At 35.1% G+C, this 20,806-nt stretch overlaps 1 protein-coding gene across 3 annotated transcripts in view; it reads left to right on the plus strand.

The window, feature by feature from the left end:
- The window catches only part of EHF (ETS homologous factor), a 39,955-nt gene that overhangs the window by 6,118 nt on the left and 13,031 nt on the right, over window positions 1-20,806 (plus strand). Inside the window, exons 2-7 of one of the 3 annotated variants that reach the window (XM_015818400.1) lie at window positions 4,384-4,417; window positions 12,475-12,574; window positions 14,309-14,557; window positions 15,945-16,004; window positions 19,003-19,071; window positions 19,171-19,239. In XM_015818400.1, the coding sequence (XP_015673886.1) occupies window positions 12,478-12,574; window positions 14,309-14,557; window positions 15,945-16,004; window positions 19,003-19,071; window positions 19,171-19,239 (544 nt within the window). In that variant the 5' untranslated portion in view covers window positions 4,384-4,417; window positions 12,475-12,477. The remainder of the gene's footprint in view (window positions 1-4,383; window positions 4,418-12,474; window positions 12,575-14,308; window positions 14,558-15,944; window positions 16,005-19,002; window positions 19,072-19,170; window positions 19,240-20,806) is intronic. The other 2 variants (XM_015818399.1, XM_015818401.1) reach the window with 2 other exon arrangements.

Raw genomic sequence — 20,806 nt, forward strand, 5'->3', positions numbered from 1 at the left:
TAATTCTTTTATGTTAGGCTTTCATTTCATTGCCTTGGTGGGAGTAACTAATTTATAACATTGTAGCATTACTCTTTCATGTTATGGAAAAATCACCCAAGATGTTGTGGTTAGAACAGTTGGTACACCCAACATAATTATCTCCAAATTTGTCTTAATGGTTTTGACCAAATATATTATTATTATTATTACATATCACTGTGGTACAATTGCACAAAGTTTCATTAATAAAAGCAGGCGGACAGATAGACCAGTAGTATTGCCTAACTGGTATTTTACTACTTTCTCTCCCTCTTAAGTTTTCTTTGCAATGATAAGTTTTTAATTATGCTAAAAATTACTGTTATTTGGCAGAATTACATTGTAACATATAAAATATCTGAGGAACAGCATTGGGTTATGAGACTCCCTTAACTTTGGTGTGTGCCTGTTGTGCAAACTTTGAAAGTTTTACTTATTTTTTGTCTCTCTGCTAGGAGTGTGTTTTCTTCTGTTGTTTAGTCTGATTATAATTATTATACCAGGAATGTGGAGGGTTTTGTTATAATTAGCATCATTCTAGATGTATAGAATGTGATAATCAAAGCAATGCTATAGCTGCAGTCATAGCCTGTTTCAGACACTGACCTCCTGTCAAATGAATTTTATGGAAAGGATGCTATTATGGACACATTCTATTTATTTGTAGCTGTATCTAAAACAAGAATGGATAATTGAAAGGGAGAGTGCTTCTTTTCCAAGCATATTTATTCTGGGTAGCGCAATTGTATTCCAACACAGATCAGGGTGAGGCATTTGCTGGATTTCCTATGGCAATGGCTTTGAATCTGTAATTGTTGCTGTTTCCTTTCTTGTACTCAGACATGTTTGTTATCTGTCACACAACAAAGGAATCTTTGGTATGATCCATAGATTTACCGCTGGTGCTCCTAGATTTGTTTTGTTAATAGTTAGGGTTTGAACCTACACAACTAGTGATACCAGAATTTTGGTATTTAAACTCACAGGTGCTTTTGGTAGTAACAACCACAGCCCTGGAAATTTTTTCTTTAGGCTGTGGTTATACAACTGCCATTTTGATTCCTTATTTATATAATTTAAAGAAATAAGGGTGAAGAGTTGGTTCTGATGTCTTCTCTAATCCTTTCTTGATGTGTTTTCATGCTGAGATGTGTACGATGAGAACATTGAGAAAGGTGATGTTTGAAAATATGTGAATGTAAGTTTTAAGTGGAAATGTGTTTGTTATTTATTCTAATTTCATATGAACTCATGAAAGCCAGTTAAACGGATATATATCAGCAACCAAGAGGCAGGCTGACGTATTGAAAAATAAACAATGTGATTCCACGTCCCTATGGTCTATTACTAGTGGGAACTTAATAATTAATCTTACTCTAAGACATAAGGGAGACCAACAAATGCAAAATAGAAGTAACTCTCTCGAGTTTTAACCTAGCTTACTCTTGACTCAATGCGTATTTGATTGTATTCTTAGATCTGGATTCAAATGTTGGGATAGACCTATTTGTGAATTTTGACCTGAAAGTGAAACTCCTTTATTTCTTCATGTTCTGTTTTATTTATTTTCAGCTAATACTCATTGTTAAAGGTCTGTAGACACAACTATTTAAGGCAAATGCTTCTTGTAGCTGGGGAATTGGGGACATTATTTAGAATACCACAATTAACTTACATTGGCATCATTTTCCTAATGGTCCTTCCTAATGATTCTGGCATTCATGTTATACAGCAAGCAAAAGAAAAATTGTAAACAAAATTTGCTTACACTTGTTTTATAATACAATCCCTCTTTGGAGTCACTGAGTATTGTATTTGTGCTGTCATAAACTGCTGCTTTATTTTTGGCTGTATGGAAAAGTACATAAAATACTACTATCTCACAGGGACCTCATCTTCCAAAACCAATGAAATTTTGCTACTGATGTAAAAACATTCCTATGAGCATTTAATGGAAAAACACCATCAATGGAATGAGTACAGTTATGCATTCTTTTCTTTGTTTTTTGACTTTCAAATACTCTTGCAAGACAAAAGTGAGTCTAAGCTCAACTCTGATAAGACGAATATATCAAATTTAAACAGCAGGTGCAATAATGATGATCATGATGTTAATAATAATAATAAAGATCATGTTGCCAACTCAAACAAAATTACTTGGAAGATACTGACAAGGTAACAGAAAGCCATGCCAACAATCAAATTAACAGTTCTGTTTATGGTACATTTTACCTTGATGACTTGTTTCCAGTCTTTTGATATATAAATGCTCTATTGTATTGCTGAATCCATTTTACTTTTGGTAAGTCTGCCAACAGCTTTACAGGCAGGGGAGCTATTTTCTGCTGCAGCAGCAAGAGAAAAGCAATTTAGGTTGAGAAATGTTGCTCTCAGCAGCTAATGAAGCAATCCATTTTTTCCTTTGGCTGCTAAGAGGAAAGGGCATTCACTTAAGTCCTATTGATTTCCTAACTTCCTTTGGATCAAACCTGTGGCTTTAAGGATCCTTTCCTTTAGGATGGCGTTTCCCTGGCCATTCACATGAGAGCAAGTGAATAAAGATTACTCTGTGCGGTTGTAACCATCACCTGGCTGGGATGCACTGAATTAATTTTTCTCAGAAATTTTATTTCATTTATGCTTTTTTGTTGTCTGGTATATTTCCAATATACCTTGCTCTTCAGAAGAATGCCATGTACTGGCACACAAGATAGGATGATAGATTTCTCTGGTGCCTGCACTAATTTGTATGATAGGGCTGGGTTCTCACCCAATAAAAGAAAGAGTATATTGCAACTGCACTTTTCCATTTTAAAATATTGGAATGCTATTTTAAAAAGCATTATACAGTATTTTGTCCTGAGTTCTACATAATATTGCCATTGTCTTCAAGTTACCTAACCCCAGCCGTCTGAAATCAGATAACTAATTCGCAGTTTGGTTTCAATGTTCTTTGGTGGATTACCAGATTAAGTGGGACAGGACAAGAGCCAAGTTTAATAATACAGAGTTCAGCACCATTAATTTCCATGGAGCTTCTTGTTCAAAATAGTTTCAGAATACATCAAGGCAGCACTGCAAGTCAAACAAAATCAAACAAAATAGAGGCTCATTCTATCAGAATCATAAATTTGAATACATTACTATTTGAATTGGAAGGAAACCTCCCAATAGGGCAAAAGTTTGGTCAAAGGCAAAGGCTAATTGCAAGAGTGGCAACATGTATAGGCCAGGCTCAAGACTTCTTTGACTCCCCCATTCCCTCATATTACAATGCTCAAGTAGAGAACCCTCCCTGCAAATCATTGCTAATCTTAAACCTAAATATCTTTTAGTGGCCATCAAGTTTAATGGCCAAGCTCATCAACAGTAATTAACTTGATGAAATATTTTGGGGTGTTTTGTCTCTGTTGGCTATCAGTTAAATAAAATGGATGATCCCAAATAGCTTTTAACAGAAAGAGTAAGCACTTGCCCTTTGTTATCCCCATCACTTCAAAATCTCCATACAGATGCCTGAACTGTTTTGTTTTTGAGTCAAAAGTAGTTAAGAGAGTAACTGAAGGTAGGAACTCCCTAAATGTATAAATGGGCATTGTGAACTAAACTGTGTAATTGTCTTTGTTTTCCTAACAATTATTAACAAAGAGTAGATCATTTCCATTCATACTTGGGGGATTTCGTTAATTTCTACTTCCTTCTGCAGCTTCTCATCTATGCCACATTGTCTACCCTTCTGGTATGACATGGGGATGGGTGGGACAGCTCATAGAAATTAATCCCATCAAGTGTTACAATTAAAATTATAGGATTTAAACAAAATTAAACATTAAAAGATGCAAATTACTGCAGACTATAGAAGACAGAAATATTTTCAGAACGGCGGGTAAAATTAATTAGAATATTGATGTTCTGGATATCTTCCCACGATACCATATTTATTATCTAATATTTAAGTTTAAATTAGATTCTTCAGCCCTTATTTCTGCCTCTTATGGCTTCTTCCAAACTAAAAAGAATACACTGATTCCTTTCCATTCTTTTGCCTGCTATTTGTTATGTCTGTTTTGTCTTTTTTCCTATAAATTGCATCTCACAATCCTTATTTCTTCCTTACTGTCCATAATGTTTCCTTTTATGCTAAGCCTCTCATAAGCTCTGATTGCAAGAGCTTGTGTTTCTGAATGAAAAGGAACAAGAACCAGGAAATGAATATCCTGTTCATAGTCTAGAACAAAATAGTCTGGGATTCTATCATCATTCTGTGACCCATGTACTTAATCTTTTGCTTTATTAATGAAACATCAATACCTGTTTAAGAACGAGTAGCTTGTTCAATTTTCAGACTTTGTTTTGTTTCAGAATTGAGATTCTAATCACCACAGGACATGTCTAAGTGAGTTGAATCAATTTATTTTTAACATTTTTATATATTAAGCCTGTTATGTTGAAATCTGCCATCCATTTTCTCTGAGATGTTCACCTTTGGGTAATACTTTTCTCCCTAGGCTTTTAAGAATTCATTTAAAATTCTCTTAGTGTTTTAAAACCTATTTTACTATTGTAGATTTCAGAATGTTCCTCTGCAGCTATTTATGGTTTCTGTTGTGCATGTTTTTTTGTTATTCTAAATCTTTCATGGCTACCATGCCTCTCAGTTTGAAAAAGCTAAGGGAAAGAGTCTCATGGTGATGTAATGGGAAACTAGAAGCCAGGAAAGATAAGTCTCCTGAAGAGATGATTATACTGTACTTTAAAAAAAACAACAGGATATTCAGACACATTGCACTTGTGAATGTGCCAAGCTCCTTCCATTTTGCCTTTTATTCTTCTTGGCATGGTACTAGCGGTATTTATTTTTACATGGAACTATTCAAATGTTTGCATTTGACTAGAATAGTCCCATTAGTTTTAAGTCTCCAGAACTGATGCATTCGGTATAAGCAGCAGTTGTTTCAGGAAGCCAAAATTATAAATAGCCCTTATTTTAGAACTTATAGCCTCTTAGAATAAAATGTAGCTTTATTTATTTGCTGCAGTTTCTTTTGTTGTGTTGCCCATCTGCTAACCCAGCATGGCTGGTTCAGGAATTCTGGGAGTTGAAGTCCACGAGTCATAAAAGAGCCAAGGTTGCCTATCCCTGTGCTAACCCAAGAAAAATATGTTTAAAATGCTACGTTACATGCTGTGTGCTGAATTGGGATATGTAATGTGACCACAGGCACACCTTCCTTCTCACCTACCCAGCTCCTACCCCACCCTCCTGTATTTATATTTTAATTAAAATACTTATAAATTGAAATTACGTTAGTTATAATTTATTAATTTAAATGAAGTCAAAGGGCAAGCCAACTTCAGCATGATCTTTATTTACAAGAATGTCTCTAGGACTTACTCATAGGCATGCTTAGAAAAAATAATGCTGGACATCTGCAAACATTTTGCTGGGAATTATGCCCCTGTGCACAATGAATTGCAATAGTGAAGAGTTTCTGGAGAACCAGAGGGGATTTGGGTAACATCTTCACCAGTTTGTGTTCCAGTAAACAAGTGTTATGACTAATTATCCCCACTCCCATGGCAGCCATTTCTGTGCATTTACTTGCAACCCAAAGATATGTTGAAAGAAAGTAAGGGAAAAGGCAGACAACTCTGTCAGCAGAATAATCCCCTGAAAGCCGAATGGAACTGAAACAAATTTAGTATCAGAGAAGACACCAGCCAAAAAAAAGATCAAGTTTAAAACTAGGCTGGGAATTGCAGGATGACTCCCCTCTCCGCAGTTCCCCATACATCCCTATGGGAAAGGTGGATAGGAAGCAGCCTGCTGTGTTGCTGACTGCTTCATTTTAAACATCCCTTCTTTTCTCTGGGGCGCATCATCCAGAAGAGAACTCAATTCTTCTCAGTGCGCACATAGGGGAAAATAGAAGCACACCTGTAGGTATATGCCTTACATTGCATCCAGATGGCCCCCATGATCACCACTGCTAAAGGGCTGTAAAAAATTTCAGAAGCCATGCTTAGCATGTTTTCTCTACCTTGGGAAACTAGAAAGTCCCTGTCTTTGAGAGAAACTAGAGCATTGTCTAAGAATTCCAAATATGTAAAGATTGGCAGGGATGCTTACTCAATAGCATAGGTCAGGAATAGTAGAGAGCTCCTGGAAGACTAGATCCTACAGATTCAAGAAAGCTAGTCTGTCAGGATAATTATTTATCCTTGCCTGTATTTTTAATTCTACTTTTTGTTGTTTTATTGGGTATAAGTATGAATTTTGCTACACACACATTGCTACATGAGCTGCACAAGGTGACAATTTGCTTACAGGTTTAATTCAAGGTATTGGTTCTCATTTTTAAAGCCTTCATGGCATGGAACCAGATTACCTGAGGAACCGTCTTGTTCAGATTGCATTGACTTGTCCCACCCCATCAGATAGAAAGGGATCCTGTCAGTTAAAGAATTTTGACTAGCAGGATCTAAGAAGAGAGCTTTCTCTGCCCGTGTCCTTTGGAATATTTTACCCCCAGAGATAAGGTGAGCCCCCAATCTTTCTGGGCTTTCAGAAAACTCTTAAGATCTGCCTCTGCCAATTAGCATGGGGGGGGGGTTAAGAGTGTTAGGTAACTCTGGAGGTAGCTAATGCTTGAGCATGCTCCTTCTGCCTTAACGATTTTGTTATTGTTGTTGTTAGTTGCAAAGTTGTGTCCGGCCCATCGCAACCCCACAAACAATGTTCCTCCAGGCCTTCCTGTCCTCTACCATCTTCTGGAGTCCATTTAAACTCACGCCTACTGCTTCAGTGACTCCAGCCAGCCACCTCATTCTCTGTCATCCCATTCTTCTATTGCCCTCAATCTTTTCCAGCATTAGGCTCATCTCCAGTGAATCCTTCCTTCTCATTAGGTGGCCAAAGTACTTGAGTTTCAACTTCAGGATCTGGCCTTCTAAAGAACAGTCAGGGTTGATCTCATCTAGGACTAACCGTTTTGATCGTCTTGCAGTCCAGGAGACACATTTCTTAACTTGGATTTTTTTTTTACTTTTAACATGTGCATTTTAGCCTTGCTTTTTAACTCTGTTTTTAACTGTGCTTTTAGTCACGTTTTTATATTAGTTTATGATGTTGTTTTTAAGCCGCCCAAAGTCAGTTTGACGAGATGAAAAGTGTAAAAATTTGATAACTAAATAATTAAATGAATGAACAAAGAAATAAATATTTTTGTTACGTTCCATGCTTCTGTTTCCTCTAAACAACCCTAGGAACATTTATTTCAGACAAAACAAAAATCTAACGAAAGGCTAAATCATAGCCAGAAGGTTATATTTTACTGCTTATATAAAACTGTTTCTATAAAAAAACAGATTTTATAAAAGCTAACGAAGCAAAGCTAACCCTTCAGTGCAAAGTTATGAAATTCATGGCCTGAAAACTGCTTGTGGTATGCATAATACACATATCTATGTTTGTGTTTGTGTGTATACTATGTAATTGTGTGCATGTATTCAATTTTTAAAGTAAATTATACAGGAAGATGGCATAGCACATGTATTATCATCTTGACTCAACATATAGTTCCTCGGCATGCTAACAACAACTAGGGACAACTGGTGAAGTGCCACACAAGGCAGAGAGTAGATCCTAGCCATTCTATCAGAAATTACAGGATTATGATCTAATGAAAGGAAGTATTAGACTAGATGTCCCAAAGGTGCTTTTCACGAGGCAACTGGGCTTTCTTGTTTTTCTTTGAAGACATTTTGGTTTTCATCCAAGAAGCTTCAGACCTTCAAAGAAAAACAACAGGGTCCAGTTGCCTCTTGCAAAAGCACCTTTGGGACAACCATGACCTGGATGGATGAGAATCTCCATAGACATTTAGCTATGCACTATTAGACTAGATGCTTTTCTAGAGAAAGGTCAAAGGAACCATAGTTTCAGCCTTATCCATTCCATACTGATCAAAGCATTTAGCTGATGGAATATTATAATATATTCCTTCAAATAAGCATGATGATACATTGTGCCAGAGTAAAGGAAATTAAGATTAACCAGGAATATGACAAGGGACCAAGGATTTCCAAGCCTGATTTTTTTCATAACTCAGTGGATACAGATTCAGAAAAGAATTTTAGAAATGGATTTATCCATTGCCCAGCTATACAAATTTTCCTTTGCCAGAAAGGATTTGTTTACATTTTCTGCAGATACAGGCACTTATTAATAAAACATTAAATTTGTCACTTGAACAAGGGCTCTATACTCTCAACAGCACTGAACAATATAAATATTCTCCTGTTGGTTTTATCTGACTTATACTCTGCATTTATACCTCTAAGATGTCTTCTTTCACTATGGAAGCCAATGACCTCCTTCTCTTCCTGCAAAACAAAACCTGAGCTGGATAAGTCATTTCAAGCATTTTTGTCTCATTTCCAATTTTGAAGTCTTGTATTGCACATGTTTTCCTAATTTGGTGATCTTTTGTTCAAAGGGAAAAGAAATATAAATGTCTCTTTTGCATGCCTTAAAAACAACAACTCTACCCTCATCCTTAGAGTGCGTGCTAAACCAGCAAATGCTATAATTTTTTCATAAGATCTGATAATTGCCGTACACCTTTAAAACAGGATCCATAAAGCAAAAGACATTTATTGCTGATCCTCGTATTCAGCATCACTGGCTAGTTCTCAAAGACAGAAATGTACAATCCTGGCTCTTACCTACAATCAGCCTACTAGGAAGACAAACTTTGATGTGTTTTGTTCTTCTATGTCTCAGAAGTCGTGTTTTCTCACCTGCTATCTGGTTTGCCTGCTCTCGTTTCATTGTAGACAGATTTGCCTCATCCTTCCATTCTTCACAGCCATTTTGTTTTTTTAAAAAGTTCATCCTTGGAAGGGGGAAAACTGTTTTGGGTTGTTTGTTTTTGTTGTTTCTTTTTAACAAGTTTAGTGATAGAACAAGAAAATAATGGACATGTCAAATTTTTTTCACTGATATAACAGGAAAGGATGAACCTCCCTTGTCTTGACTTTTTAATATTTGTCATTGATAGAATAATGGGACCGGGAAATGATTTTTACTTCATATTAATCATGAGAAGTGATTCTGCCACTTTCTCCTTCTAGATCAAGTAACGAAAAAAGAATAAAACCAGGGCATTTTCTGGATAATTAAAACAGAATTGGAATCCACAACCAAGAAAAGTGTTAACAGGCAGGCCAGGTCAAGAAATAGGTACACCACAGACTCTAGAAAAGCTTTTTATTGTAGTAAAAGGCAATATCAAAATTGTGAAAGCTGGTGCAAATGTCTCTCTATCCCATCTGATATTAAATACAATCAAAGTGGGGTTATTTTTAGGTTCTTTCTCATGCTGTTTTCTTTTAAGCTGACTTAATTTCCAGCTGGTTTAAACATTGCAGTCCAGGAACTTAGGGCTTAGATGATGATGATGATGATGATGATGATGATGATGATGATGATGATGATGATGATGATGATGATGATAATAACAACAACATCAACAACAACGATGATGAGGGAAGGGACCTTGGAGGTCATCTAGTCCAACCCCCTGCTCAGGCAGGACACCTTATACCATTTCAGACAAATGGCTGTCCAGTCTCTTCTTGAAAACTTCCAGTGTTGGAGCATTCACCGCTTCTGGAGGCAGGTTGTTCCACTGGTTAATTGTTCTAACTGTCAGGAAACTTCTCCTTAGTTCTAGGTTGCTTCTCTCTTTGGTTAGTTTCCATCTGTTGCTTTTTGTCCTGCCTTCAGGTGCTTTGGAGAATACCTTGACTCTCTCTTCTTTGTGGCAGCCCCTGAGATATTGGAACACTGCGATCATGTCACCCCTTGTCCTTCTCTTCATTAAATTAGACATACCCAATTCCAGCAACCGTTCCTTATATGTTTTAGCCTCCAGTCCCCCAATCATCTTTGTTGTTCTTCTCTGTACTCTTTCTAGAGTCTCAGCATCTTTTTTTACATCGCGGTGACCAAAATTAGATTCAGTATTCCAAGTGTGGCCTTACCAAGGCACTGTAAAGTGGTATTAACACTGCATGTGATCTTGATTCTATCCCTCTATTAATGCAGCCTAGCACTATGTTGGCTTTTCTTTTTTTTTGCAAGCTCCTAGTTAAAATTTTCATTTGGTGGTGCAAAAGGATAAATTGAGACAGTTCATCTTTCTTTTCAAGCTTCTTGGAATGATTTCTGCTTTATGAAAAAGTTTCAGTATAATAAAGCTAGGAATCCTGATGTGGCAAGCTGAGCTGAATATCTTTTATCAAAATAAGAGCTCTGGTTTCAGATAAACAAACCTTTTGATAAGTGTGGCAATTTATTCTAACATTCTGTAACTTTTGTAGTGGGAGAGGGGAAATAGTTATCTGCTGGGAAAATTATTTTCAAGCTTCAGTGATAATTAGACATTTCTTAATGTCAAATGTTATTTTTAATAACAGAACAATTTCATACAAAGTATTAAAGCCAGAGCTTGCCCAAGAGATTTTGCTGCTTGAAATGCCAACCTAAATGATGGTGCAGAAAATGCTAAAAGAATGTGACATATGGAACAGAAAAATCTCAAAGTATCTTTCTCAATCTCTGGTGGCAATAATTTGTTGGCGTTCATTTTACTGGTTGTCTTAGGCAGCAATTTTACATTATTTAATGGGAAGACTAGTAGTTACTAAAAGAAATAGTTATATTCTAGGAAGCTGATTGAAATGGTATGGAAAAATATGAAGGAGCCATAGCATCTTGAATACTCATGCATCCACATGAATATACATGCATGTGTGCGCACACACATTACATAGGTAGTGTCTAATGACTACAAAATCCCATTTCAGCCCATTCATTGACTTGGAAAACAGTCTAACTTCCAATCAACCTTGGATTTGAACCAGGAAGTTTATCTGCAACCTGACAGCAAATTCAAGTATTAACTCAGAAATCATAATCTTTCTTTGATTGTAATTGGAAAGAGATAGCAGTATCTTCATTTTTTATATAATTGAATGAATGATAGTTGTTTAGGGAATGAAGTATGATCACTTTTACACTTTTAAGTTCAGAACATTGTTACATACATTTTTAAACAGTGATTGCTGACCGTGACGTCTTTATTTCTTGTTGGAATTAGATGAAATGCTTAACGTTGCCCCTTTTATGACAATGAAACTTATTAGATTTAAATCGAACCTTGCTTTTTGTTCAGGACCAACCAAATATGTAATTTCTTTTTTTATTTTTTTATTTTGGTAGGAATTTGCTGTAGAACATATTATAGCTGTTAAATAAGGAACCTGCATCTTTTGAAAAGAATAGCAGCAGTAAGAGAAATCAATTTATGGAGAAGGAACAAAGTGATTTAGTTCCCTATCCAATGGGCATGTATAAGTTGCAGATTCTGACTAATTTGAAAATATTCAGAAGATTTGATGTAGTGAGTTAGTTGTGATAAATTACAACAATTCAAACCTTCAAAATTACTCTTGTTTTGGCAAGGGAAATCATTTAGATAGAATATTCTGGAAAATTAAATGGCAGAAAGACTGGAACATTCAGCATTTTTCTAGCCCTGCATCTTCCCATGGATGCCAATAAAATTAATCCTGGATGAGCAAACTAGGAAGCAGAATGGAGTTTTGGATTAAACCTTCATAAAACTGACAGTGATCAGAAGTAGACTTTATCCTGGACATAGACTTTTTGAAAGTGGAACATAACTTATGGAATGATGGACCCACTTAGAACAATGAAACTACAAAGGGATGGGGAAAAAACAGCAAATGTTACTTGTCTCTCCTTCTCCATTGGGTGATTCAATTTTTATCCAAACTTACTTTTTATTTCTTGGTTTGATATTATGACAGTATTAAGAGCTTACATCCAACAGCTCCTAGCCTCAGCTACTGAATACAGTCACGTTGCAGGACAAATGCAACATATTCATGCTATTTCTCAAGCGGCATATAAATCCATTGAAGTATAGCTACCATTATGTAAATTATATATTTGTTAAAATTATTTTGGTATCATTTGCCTTAATGGGAAGGTCCAATAACATTACTTGTGTTTTAACATTCACCATTATGTTTTATACTTTTATGAGGTTTTGTTTTTTTTACTTTCGGGAAGCAAACAAAAAAAAGGAATCAGATTTCCTCTGCTATTTGTTTTTGATTCATTCCTTCATTCTTTATGGATGGGTGTTGTAATAACTTGCCTTGTGTCTGTGAAAATCAAATGTAATCATGTTTTGCTATTCACTGGAGGTTTTTTTTTCCATCCAAAAAGGAATTGTAATGACGTGTTTTTAATAGGGTACCTTTTGATAGATACTTGGCATTGCTTGTTTTGATGGAATATTCTTGGCAATTGTGGGGGAAAAAAGTTCAAGTTTAAGTGAATGTTTGGTGCATTTGCAGATCATGATTTTAGAAGGAACTGGCAGAATGAGTCTTAATTCCGTCACAAGTCTTCTTCATGAACAGTCGACCTGGACAGAAGGATATCCCACATGTAATGGTAGGAAGTATTCACCAGTGGTGATCTATGAATAGGTTTGAGAACTATCCATCTTTCTCGTGTCCTTATGCTATTTGCAAAGCATGCTTTTTATTTTGATAAACTTTCAGTTTTTTAAAATGACAATCTTATGGAATACTGTCCAATTTCTGTAAACTAAAATGTTAGTGAATGCAATTATTTCCCCATTCTTATGGTTTTTTTAATTTAAAGTATTAAAGCAAAAAAAAGAAGAAGAAAGCATTTGCTTTCTGAAAAGTGTGTACTATCAGTAACATCTACCAGGCAACTCCACCCGAACAAACAACACATTCTAATCTAAGTTTGAAATCTGGAAAGTGCACCATTTCAACTTGAAATTCTCGATCCCAATTCTTGCTGTGCTGAGCTAATGTTAATAGTGTCTCACTGGCAATGAAACTAACATTACCACCAATGGCCAGAAGTAATTTTGGGTGAGGTAGAAACCTTTTCATTTGGCACTTGATTGAAATGCCCATTAAACTTCACTTCAAATAAATTATATTCACATAACTGGATCATTAAAAATGTTTTTCTCATTACTGAATTTAAAATAAGCACTTATTTCTGAATATGGAAATAGAATGATATTGGTATTTTGAGTCCATAAAGCTGATATAATTTAAAGTACTAAAGTATGTTTCCTTAAATCATATATTAAAAAAACCATTTAGGATTTAATTTGCAGACAACTACAATTTTAAAACTTGATATTTCTTTAAAATGTATTCCAACTTTTTATATCATATATTTATTGTAATCTTGGCTGCTACTGTTATCAATTCAATAAATATCAATTCAACATTTACTGCAAAAAAAAATCGTGGTTTGCCCATCAAATAACTAGAATTTTTATTTTATAAATTTCTCAAGATTCACTTTGAGTTGTTTATAAGGAACATGCTTTGCCTTGGGGTAAATAGATAATTATAAATCCCAAGATTAGAATTCTGTATAGCTGATGCACATGCTGACTTCATTTTGCTCACTAACTGCATTCTTTTAAAAATAGGAATAAACATATCACAGTCATAGTTAATTTTCTTAATGAACTCTTAATAAGATTATTGTAATGTGATCTACATGAGGCTGCTTTTGGAGAATGCCTCCAAATTGTAATTGCTTCTGAAGTCATAGTCAATATCATTTAAATATTACCTAGGTTGGTGTTAGATTGCAGGAGATTCTGATTTTGATATCATGTAATTGGTTTCCATTTAGTTTCTGGAAACTCAGATTACTAATTTGAATATAAATAGTTTGGATAAAGACTATTAACTATTCATAACTGATTTTTTTCCCTTAAAAGTCCTGCTATGGGTTTTCCATCCAGTATATAAAAGTAGTCTAATCCACTTCATCAATGTCAATGAAGTTTTTTTTCCAAAAACTTATTTTTCTATTCTATTCTATTATAGAATTTAGCTGCTGTTTGGAAGGGCTGGAGCCAAAGTTCTAGATTTACATTTTAATTCCTAAAGATGTTTGTTTTTATTGACTCTGCTTTCTGCTGCTTAATTTATTATATCACCTTTACATCAATAATTATTCTCATTATTTATCATTGTCTGTACTACGGCTTTTCAAGTGATGAGGATTTTTCCCCCCAATAATTTAATACACAAATAAAAATGAACCATTCTTCACTTTCACCAATGTTATTCATGGATAGTGAAATGTTTTCTTTAGTGATTACTACATCTTTCCCTGCAGCAGCATCAAGCAGTTTTTTTGGAACACAGTGGCATGAAATACATCCTCAGTACTGGACAAAGTATCAGGTCTGGGAATGGCTCCAACATCTTTTGGACACCAACCAGCTTGATGCCAACTGTATCCCATTCCAGGAATTTGACATCAGTGGGGATCATCTGTGTAGCATGACTTTGCAGGATTTTACCCGGGCAGCTGGTTCTGCTGGACAACTTCTTTACAGCAACCTCCATCATCTAAAGTGGAATGGTAAAATTTTCACTAAAATATATGTTACCTTTCCCAACTTCTGATCATCAGTTATTATAGTACTAATAGACTGCTAATTCTGATCAAATTTAGCCACTAGGATCAATAATGAAAGATGATGGAAATTGATTTAGCAATGATTAAGGCTGGGAAAGCAAGATTTAGACACAATACATAAATTTTTTTTCAAAATGTATTCCTTGCATTCAGAAGTCATTAAGAGGTAAAAGGAAAGAGAAATTTTATAATAAATATCCTGCCCAACTCATTTGTCACTGAACTGTTCTGAGTCTACTCTCTAAAACATTGATCTAAAAATTCGAACATTATTTTCTAGGTTTGTAGAAATAGAAATAATATTTCTGGTGGCATCTCTTTCCTTTTGTGATCTTAAAGATATCTACTGCTCAATATGGCTGAAGATCAAAACAGCTAGTTCCAAGGCTTTACCAAAAAAATAAAAACAAGCATCACTATGCTGCAGATCCAGGTCTCAGAGACCATTTAGCCAAAGTCTCTGAAAATTAATTTACTTCCATTAATTTACAACAAAATGTCCCCATAGTCCAATAGGAAGTTTTGAAAAATATACAGGACATTTAGTCAGGCTTTCAGGATCCTTTTCAGATCTTTATGCCGGATAATATAACATTCAAATCATATAATGTACAAACATTTGGAATGGAACATAAGTGCAAACCTATATCAGTACATTTTCCTTAATTCAACTCCAGAGAGAATGGGACAACAAGGTGCTTTTTAAAAAAAATAGATTTAGTTCAGTGCAAAAAAATTTGGAATCCTGAGAACATAGGTGCCCTCACAAAACGGCTGCAATGATTATTACAGTCACAAGCATTAAATAATAATTAAATAGGGAATCTCTAACCTATATTATCCCAACTCAACTTTCCCCCCTGGTTTTAGGGGCATCTCAAGTATTTTTACAACCATATTATAAATGTGAAATTTTGTTAAACTTAAGAATACTTTAATTTTTTTTCCAGTCAGGACAAGATTCTTGGCACACACTGAAGGCTGTCTGTAGTGCATAATTGTCACCACGTTATCTTCAACATTATTGAAGATAATGTTGCCTTCCCTATATTAAAAATGGGTGACTTCTTTGTTTCAGTAAATCTGATTCTTTAAATAATAGTTAATACGAAGAAAATATGCTGGTGTTTGCTTGTGATTTGTAACTCATATAATCAGGAACAAGGCTAACATGAGAATATTTTTATTTTTGTTGTTCTGATATATTATTTATGTAGCTCCCAATGCCATTGTTTCCTATTGTTAATATAATTCAGCTGTTCTGGGGGGTATGGTTGAAATTCTGCATTTTTATAATAATTGCATTGCATATTGCATTCATTTCTGTCAGCTCAGTGTGGAAGTGAAGTGTATCCATCACACAATGTCATTGTTAAGACAGAACAAACAGGTGAGCGATATCTATATTATTTCTGTTCTGAATAATGGCAAACTACGAAAGAACAAGGAGAATGTTTATTTAGAACCAAATAACTCATAAGTCTAAGAAGGGGTTAGATGAGTCCATGTAAATGTTAAAAGAATTCTTTTTTAATCATTATAACATTACTAACATTACATTAGCCATTTAGACTCATTGATTCCAGAGGTAATGTTTTAGGTCAATATAACCTTCTAGACGGTCTAATATTGGGGTGAAATATTATTTTCAATATTAGACTGAAAAGGTATTTATTAACAAAATTATATGATCCATAGCCATTGAGCTATTTGGAAATTCCTAACAATAGAGTGTGTAACATCAGTTTATTTCACAGTTTAGTATAAAGTCTTTTTCCCCATTTCATAGTATTTCAAATTTTTCACAAGTGACCACAAGGGAGTCCCCATCTTTCCTTCTGAGTTTATAAATTGCTATCATAGGTAAGCAAGCTAGAGGTCTTGAGTTTAATCTTGAATGGCAACCTTCAAAGAATCCAGCAATACCTGATGAAAGAAATTTTTCTCTGCTTGAGACCCCTGAGAGCTACTACATCAAAATAGGCAGTCTGTCCTATTACAGCATTAATAATATTAATAATATTAAGAATGTATTCAGAAAGCTATAGGAAATTTCTGGGGATTCATGTTGATAAATAAAGATAATTAATATGGCATTGGCAACCTAGAAAAGAGCAGGATATAATAGAGCCAACAAGATATATACTTTTAAGATATGTTCAAAGTAGACAGATCCAAACCTAACAGTCAAGAAATATTTCTTAATTATCTTACTCTTCTGTTTTTTAATGGGTTTGCTCTGGTAATGAGAAGTAAATTTATGGAGAACTAATAGGAAGGTTCTAAGTAAAAGGTCACATCATCCAGATAACCACCAATTATATAACAACCCTACAAACTTGTAAATAATTGCAAATGATGTCCATATCCTTTTTTTAAAAATCTATTTTTAAATATTTTTAAAAGTATAGGGAAATTTTTTTCAACATTTGTTGATTTCAGTTCAATAAATCTGAGATTATTTTTATTCATTCATCCATTAGATTTATATCCCATCTTTTCAACAAGAGGTCAAAGTGGTTATTTCCTCCCCCCACCATAACAATAATTCTATAAGATAGATTAGGGATCTATTGGGAGATAATGACTGACCCCAAATCACTCATTTAGCTTCCATGGCTGAAGACCCACCTGATTTTGAATTTTCCCAGTGTCTTGCCCACTGAATCCCTCAAATTCTTCTTTTGCATTATCAAATAAAATACCATGTAATAGTCTGAGTCCTTTGGGATTTCTTACACTAAGCTGAATGCTATTGCAATACTTTTGTGCCATGCAGAATAGCAAAAATATTACTCCCCAATCCCACTTGGGTGACTCTTTTTTATTTTTAGAAAGAAAAAAAACACAAAAGTAAAGAGTAGATCAGGCATCTAAACTACAAGAGGTTATGTTGCAAGGACATGTAGCTAGTAAGCGGAAGATTGACCAAATTCCTATTTCATAAGTTTTAAGCTGGCAAAGCACAAAGGTTTAGCATTCGTCATGATTCATTTCCAGGTGTAATCACATATTCATTACTTTAAAAGACAAATAGATCCCCAAACTTGTATTTGGAAATGGAAACAAAAACAAGGTTAACGTCTTCTAAAAAAGGGACAAATGTTTGTACAGAAGGACTAATCTCTAGTAACAATACCCAGATGAGTAGTGTGCTCATCTGTATGTTCTATGGGTCAAAAGATAAATTTAGAACAGTCCTGAAATCTTTATTTTGTTTCCCGCTTCCTACAATAATATGTTTATTTCTTGCCATCCTCCAAGATTATCAGGTCAAGATTTTAGAAAGAAAAGAGCAAATTTATACCACGTGATTGCAGTTGGAGAACATGCTTAATATAGTCATAGTTATCTGCATCCCTCTCTGTCTTCCCAATGGCTACAAAAGTTGGATGTAGAACTGAGGAAGTGTGTTTAAACAGAAATAACAAAAAAGGGCAATTAGCTGCATACAGGATTCGTTACTGCCTTACCAAGGCAGCAATTACAAAATCAGAACTTTTTAGAGATCCAAGAGCTGTTTACAATTTTTGAGGCTTGTAGCCACAGTAATAATAATAATAATAATAATAATAATAATAATAATAATAATAATAATAATAATAATAATAATAATAATAATAATAATAATAATAATAATAATAATAATAATAATAAACAATAACAAATGAAAAGAAAATGTGAGGCATCCAAAGAAAGAAGGAAAGGCTTTATGAAAATATTGTTTAAATAACAAAATAACAATTGTTGAAACCCGAGAAGCTGCAGGAGCTTAAAGGATGGAGTGCAGGCTTAAAAATGGGGTCAGGTGAGTGCTATGTTTGGAGCAAGACCGAGGAAGAGTGAGCCAAATAATGACTCATTAGTCTTTTGCCATCTTACTCACCCACAACAGAGGCAACCTCAGCATACACTAGCTGTCAATGCAGCACCTACCCTTGGTACAGCACTTACAGCAAAGTCAAACTTTCAAAAATAGCTTTAAAGCATGAAACCATTTCTGAGCAGATTGAAAATGGCATAGGATCTCCTGCTTGAGCAGGGGGTTGGACTAGAAGACCTCCAAGGCCCCTTCCAGCTCTATTCTGATTGATTTAAAGTGAGTCCATGCTGTCCTCACTGTTAGCATGGCTTTTCTCTACCTCTGCTCCTGAATAAAGCAGAACAATTTCGTATGTCCAATTGTTCACCCTTGGAGATGAAAATGTCTAATGTTTGGACCATGAAATATGCCTTCTTGTCATTAATAAAATACTCTGATGCTTTTGTATGCGTTATCTCTGTTGAAAATTAAATTTTCTGTTCTGAATGTGGAACATTTCTTGTATCTAACTAGGAGTATTATTTAATCAATATTGATTTTCGTTCTGTTCTTTTTTGTGCAAAAGATCCATCTTTAATGACCTCTTGGAAAGAAGACAATTATTTCTACGATAGTGGATATGGTGGCACAGTAGGTAACTACCTTAAGAACCTCATATATTTTTAAACAACTCTGAGAAATTACTTTGGAAAAATATTTTCTTACATTAATGTTTTTCTTCCTAAATCCTCAGAGTTAGTGGACAGCAAAGCCTACTGTCGAGCACAGCTTTCTGTCAGCACTAGTGGTCACCAACCTATAGGTAAGTAGGTCTAACATTTCATAATCTAGGCCTGATGTCAGCATTTGGTTAAGTCAAATATCCAAAACATATTCTATGTTGCCATACATTTTGGGTTGTCTCATTACTATAGATGGGCAGAAACATATAGTTTTTGTTTGCATAGATACATGTGATTGGACATGCTTAGAAATGCTTGGGTACTCATTGAACCCACATCATATCTGTGCTACTGGTTACCACAAGAACTCAAGGCTGAAAAATGATGCAGTCGCTTTAATGAGTAGCTCAGAAATGCTGCATGTGTGCCAATCCTGAAGTACATTATTGAAGTGTGCATGCATATATATATTTTGCTTTGATCCAAGGAATAGAATCAGCAAAATAACAAAATTAGAACTTCCGGATCAATTCATCTTACCTTATTTACAGCGTTTTGTAGACCTGAGCCCTTAGCTGTAAATCAGCAAGACTTGAAGAATTGGGAGAGAAGAAATAGAGGTTTTATCTAAAGAATGTAATATAGAGCAAACCAAATGACATAAATATTCTTTGTTAGGTTGAACTAAACTCTTTGTTGGACTAAAGCATCTCTTTCTTTCCCTCTGATACAAAGAAACACAAATAATTTGCAAGAAATTCATGCTGCTGGCACATAAGACAATCAAGCTGTTCTCCTTGTGGCTACTCTGCAGCATAGGCTACTTGTTTTCAGTCTGTAAAAATATGAATCAACCACCACTTGGTTTGGCTGAGACCTGTGGTGCCGAGCTGAGACACAATAGAGCTGAGACAGGTGGTGAATTGAGCTCCATGAATAACACCTATCTTTGCATAACACAATGAACCACAAGCCTGCCCATTATTGCTGTGTAAACTAAATGTATTGGGTAAACTCTGAAAATGGTGTTTTTTTTTTAAATAATCATGACATGCAAATACTATTTGTGTAGAAGGTAGAAAATGTCAGTTTAAAGCAGCTTTTTTCCTGCTGTCTTACTTCCCATTCTTGTGAAGCAGCTGCTACCTTTTCAAACCCAGTAGAACTGTAGCGAAATTTGATCATTATCCCCAGTTGTGATCTATTTATCTTCCAACTGCTGATCCTACTGGATGGGGAGCATGCCGGGGTCACAGCGTGTACTAATTTGTGTGTTCTGCAAAAAGAAGCCGGGTGCTTCTGAATCATATGCAAAGTCTGCGCATTTTTTCTTTTGCTTGAGTTTTGCAAGATACCTTTGTTGAAACATCTTTTCTTTTTCCCATTCATCAAGGCACAGCCTTCAAAAACTCCTCATGCTTAAAACTTCTCTCCCTGTAAAATGATCAGCTTTTGTTTTTGCAGGTGTGAAAGAATTAGTTATTAACTCTGCGGTATGCGAGAAGCCCTGTGTGCCTCTATTGGCACTGTGGTCCGATGAGGAGAGGAAAACAAGCATTACCAAAGAGACAGGGAAATGACAAGCAATGCCCTTTTCTTTTCTTTTTTGAGAAAGAGCTGTTGAGCTGTACTTGATCGTACCACAGCATGTTTCATGCTATGTATGTATGTATGACTAGTTTAACAAAGAGAAGGACGAGGGGGGGG

This window comes from Protobothrops mucrosquamatus, unplaced genomic scaffold, assembly GCF_001527695.2.
Source record: "Protobothrops mucrosquamatus isolate PMUCROS unplaced genomic scaffold, P.Mucros_1.0 scaffold734, whole genome shotgun sequence".
In the NCBI taxonomy this organism is placed as follows: domain Eukaryota; kingdom Metazoa; phylum Chordata; class Lepidosauria; order Squamata; family Viperidae; genus Protobothrops; species Protobothrops mucrosquamatus.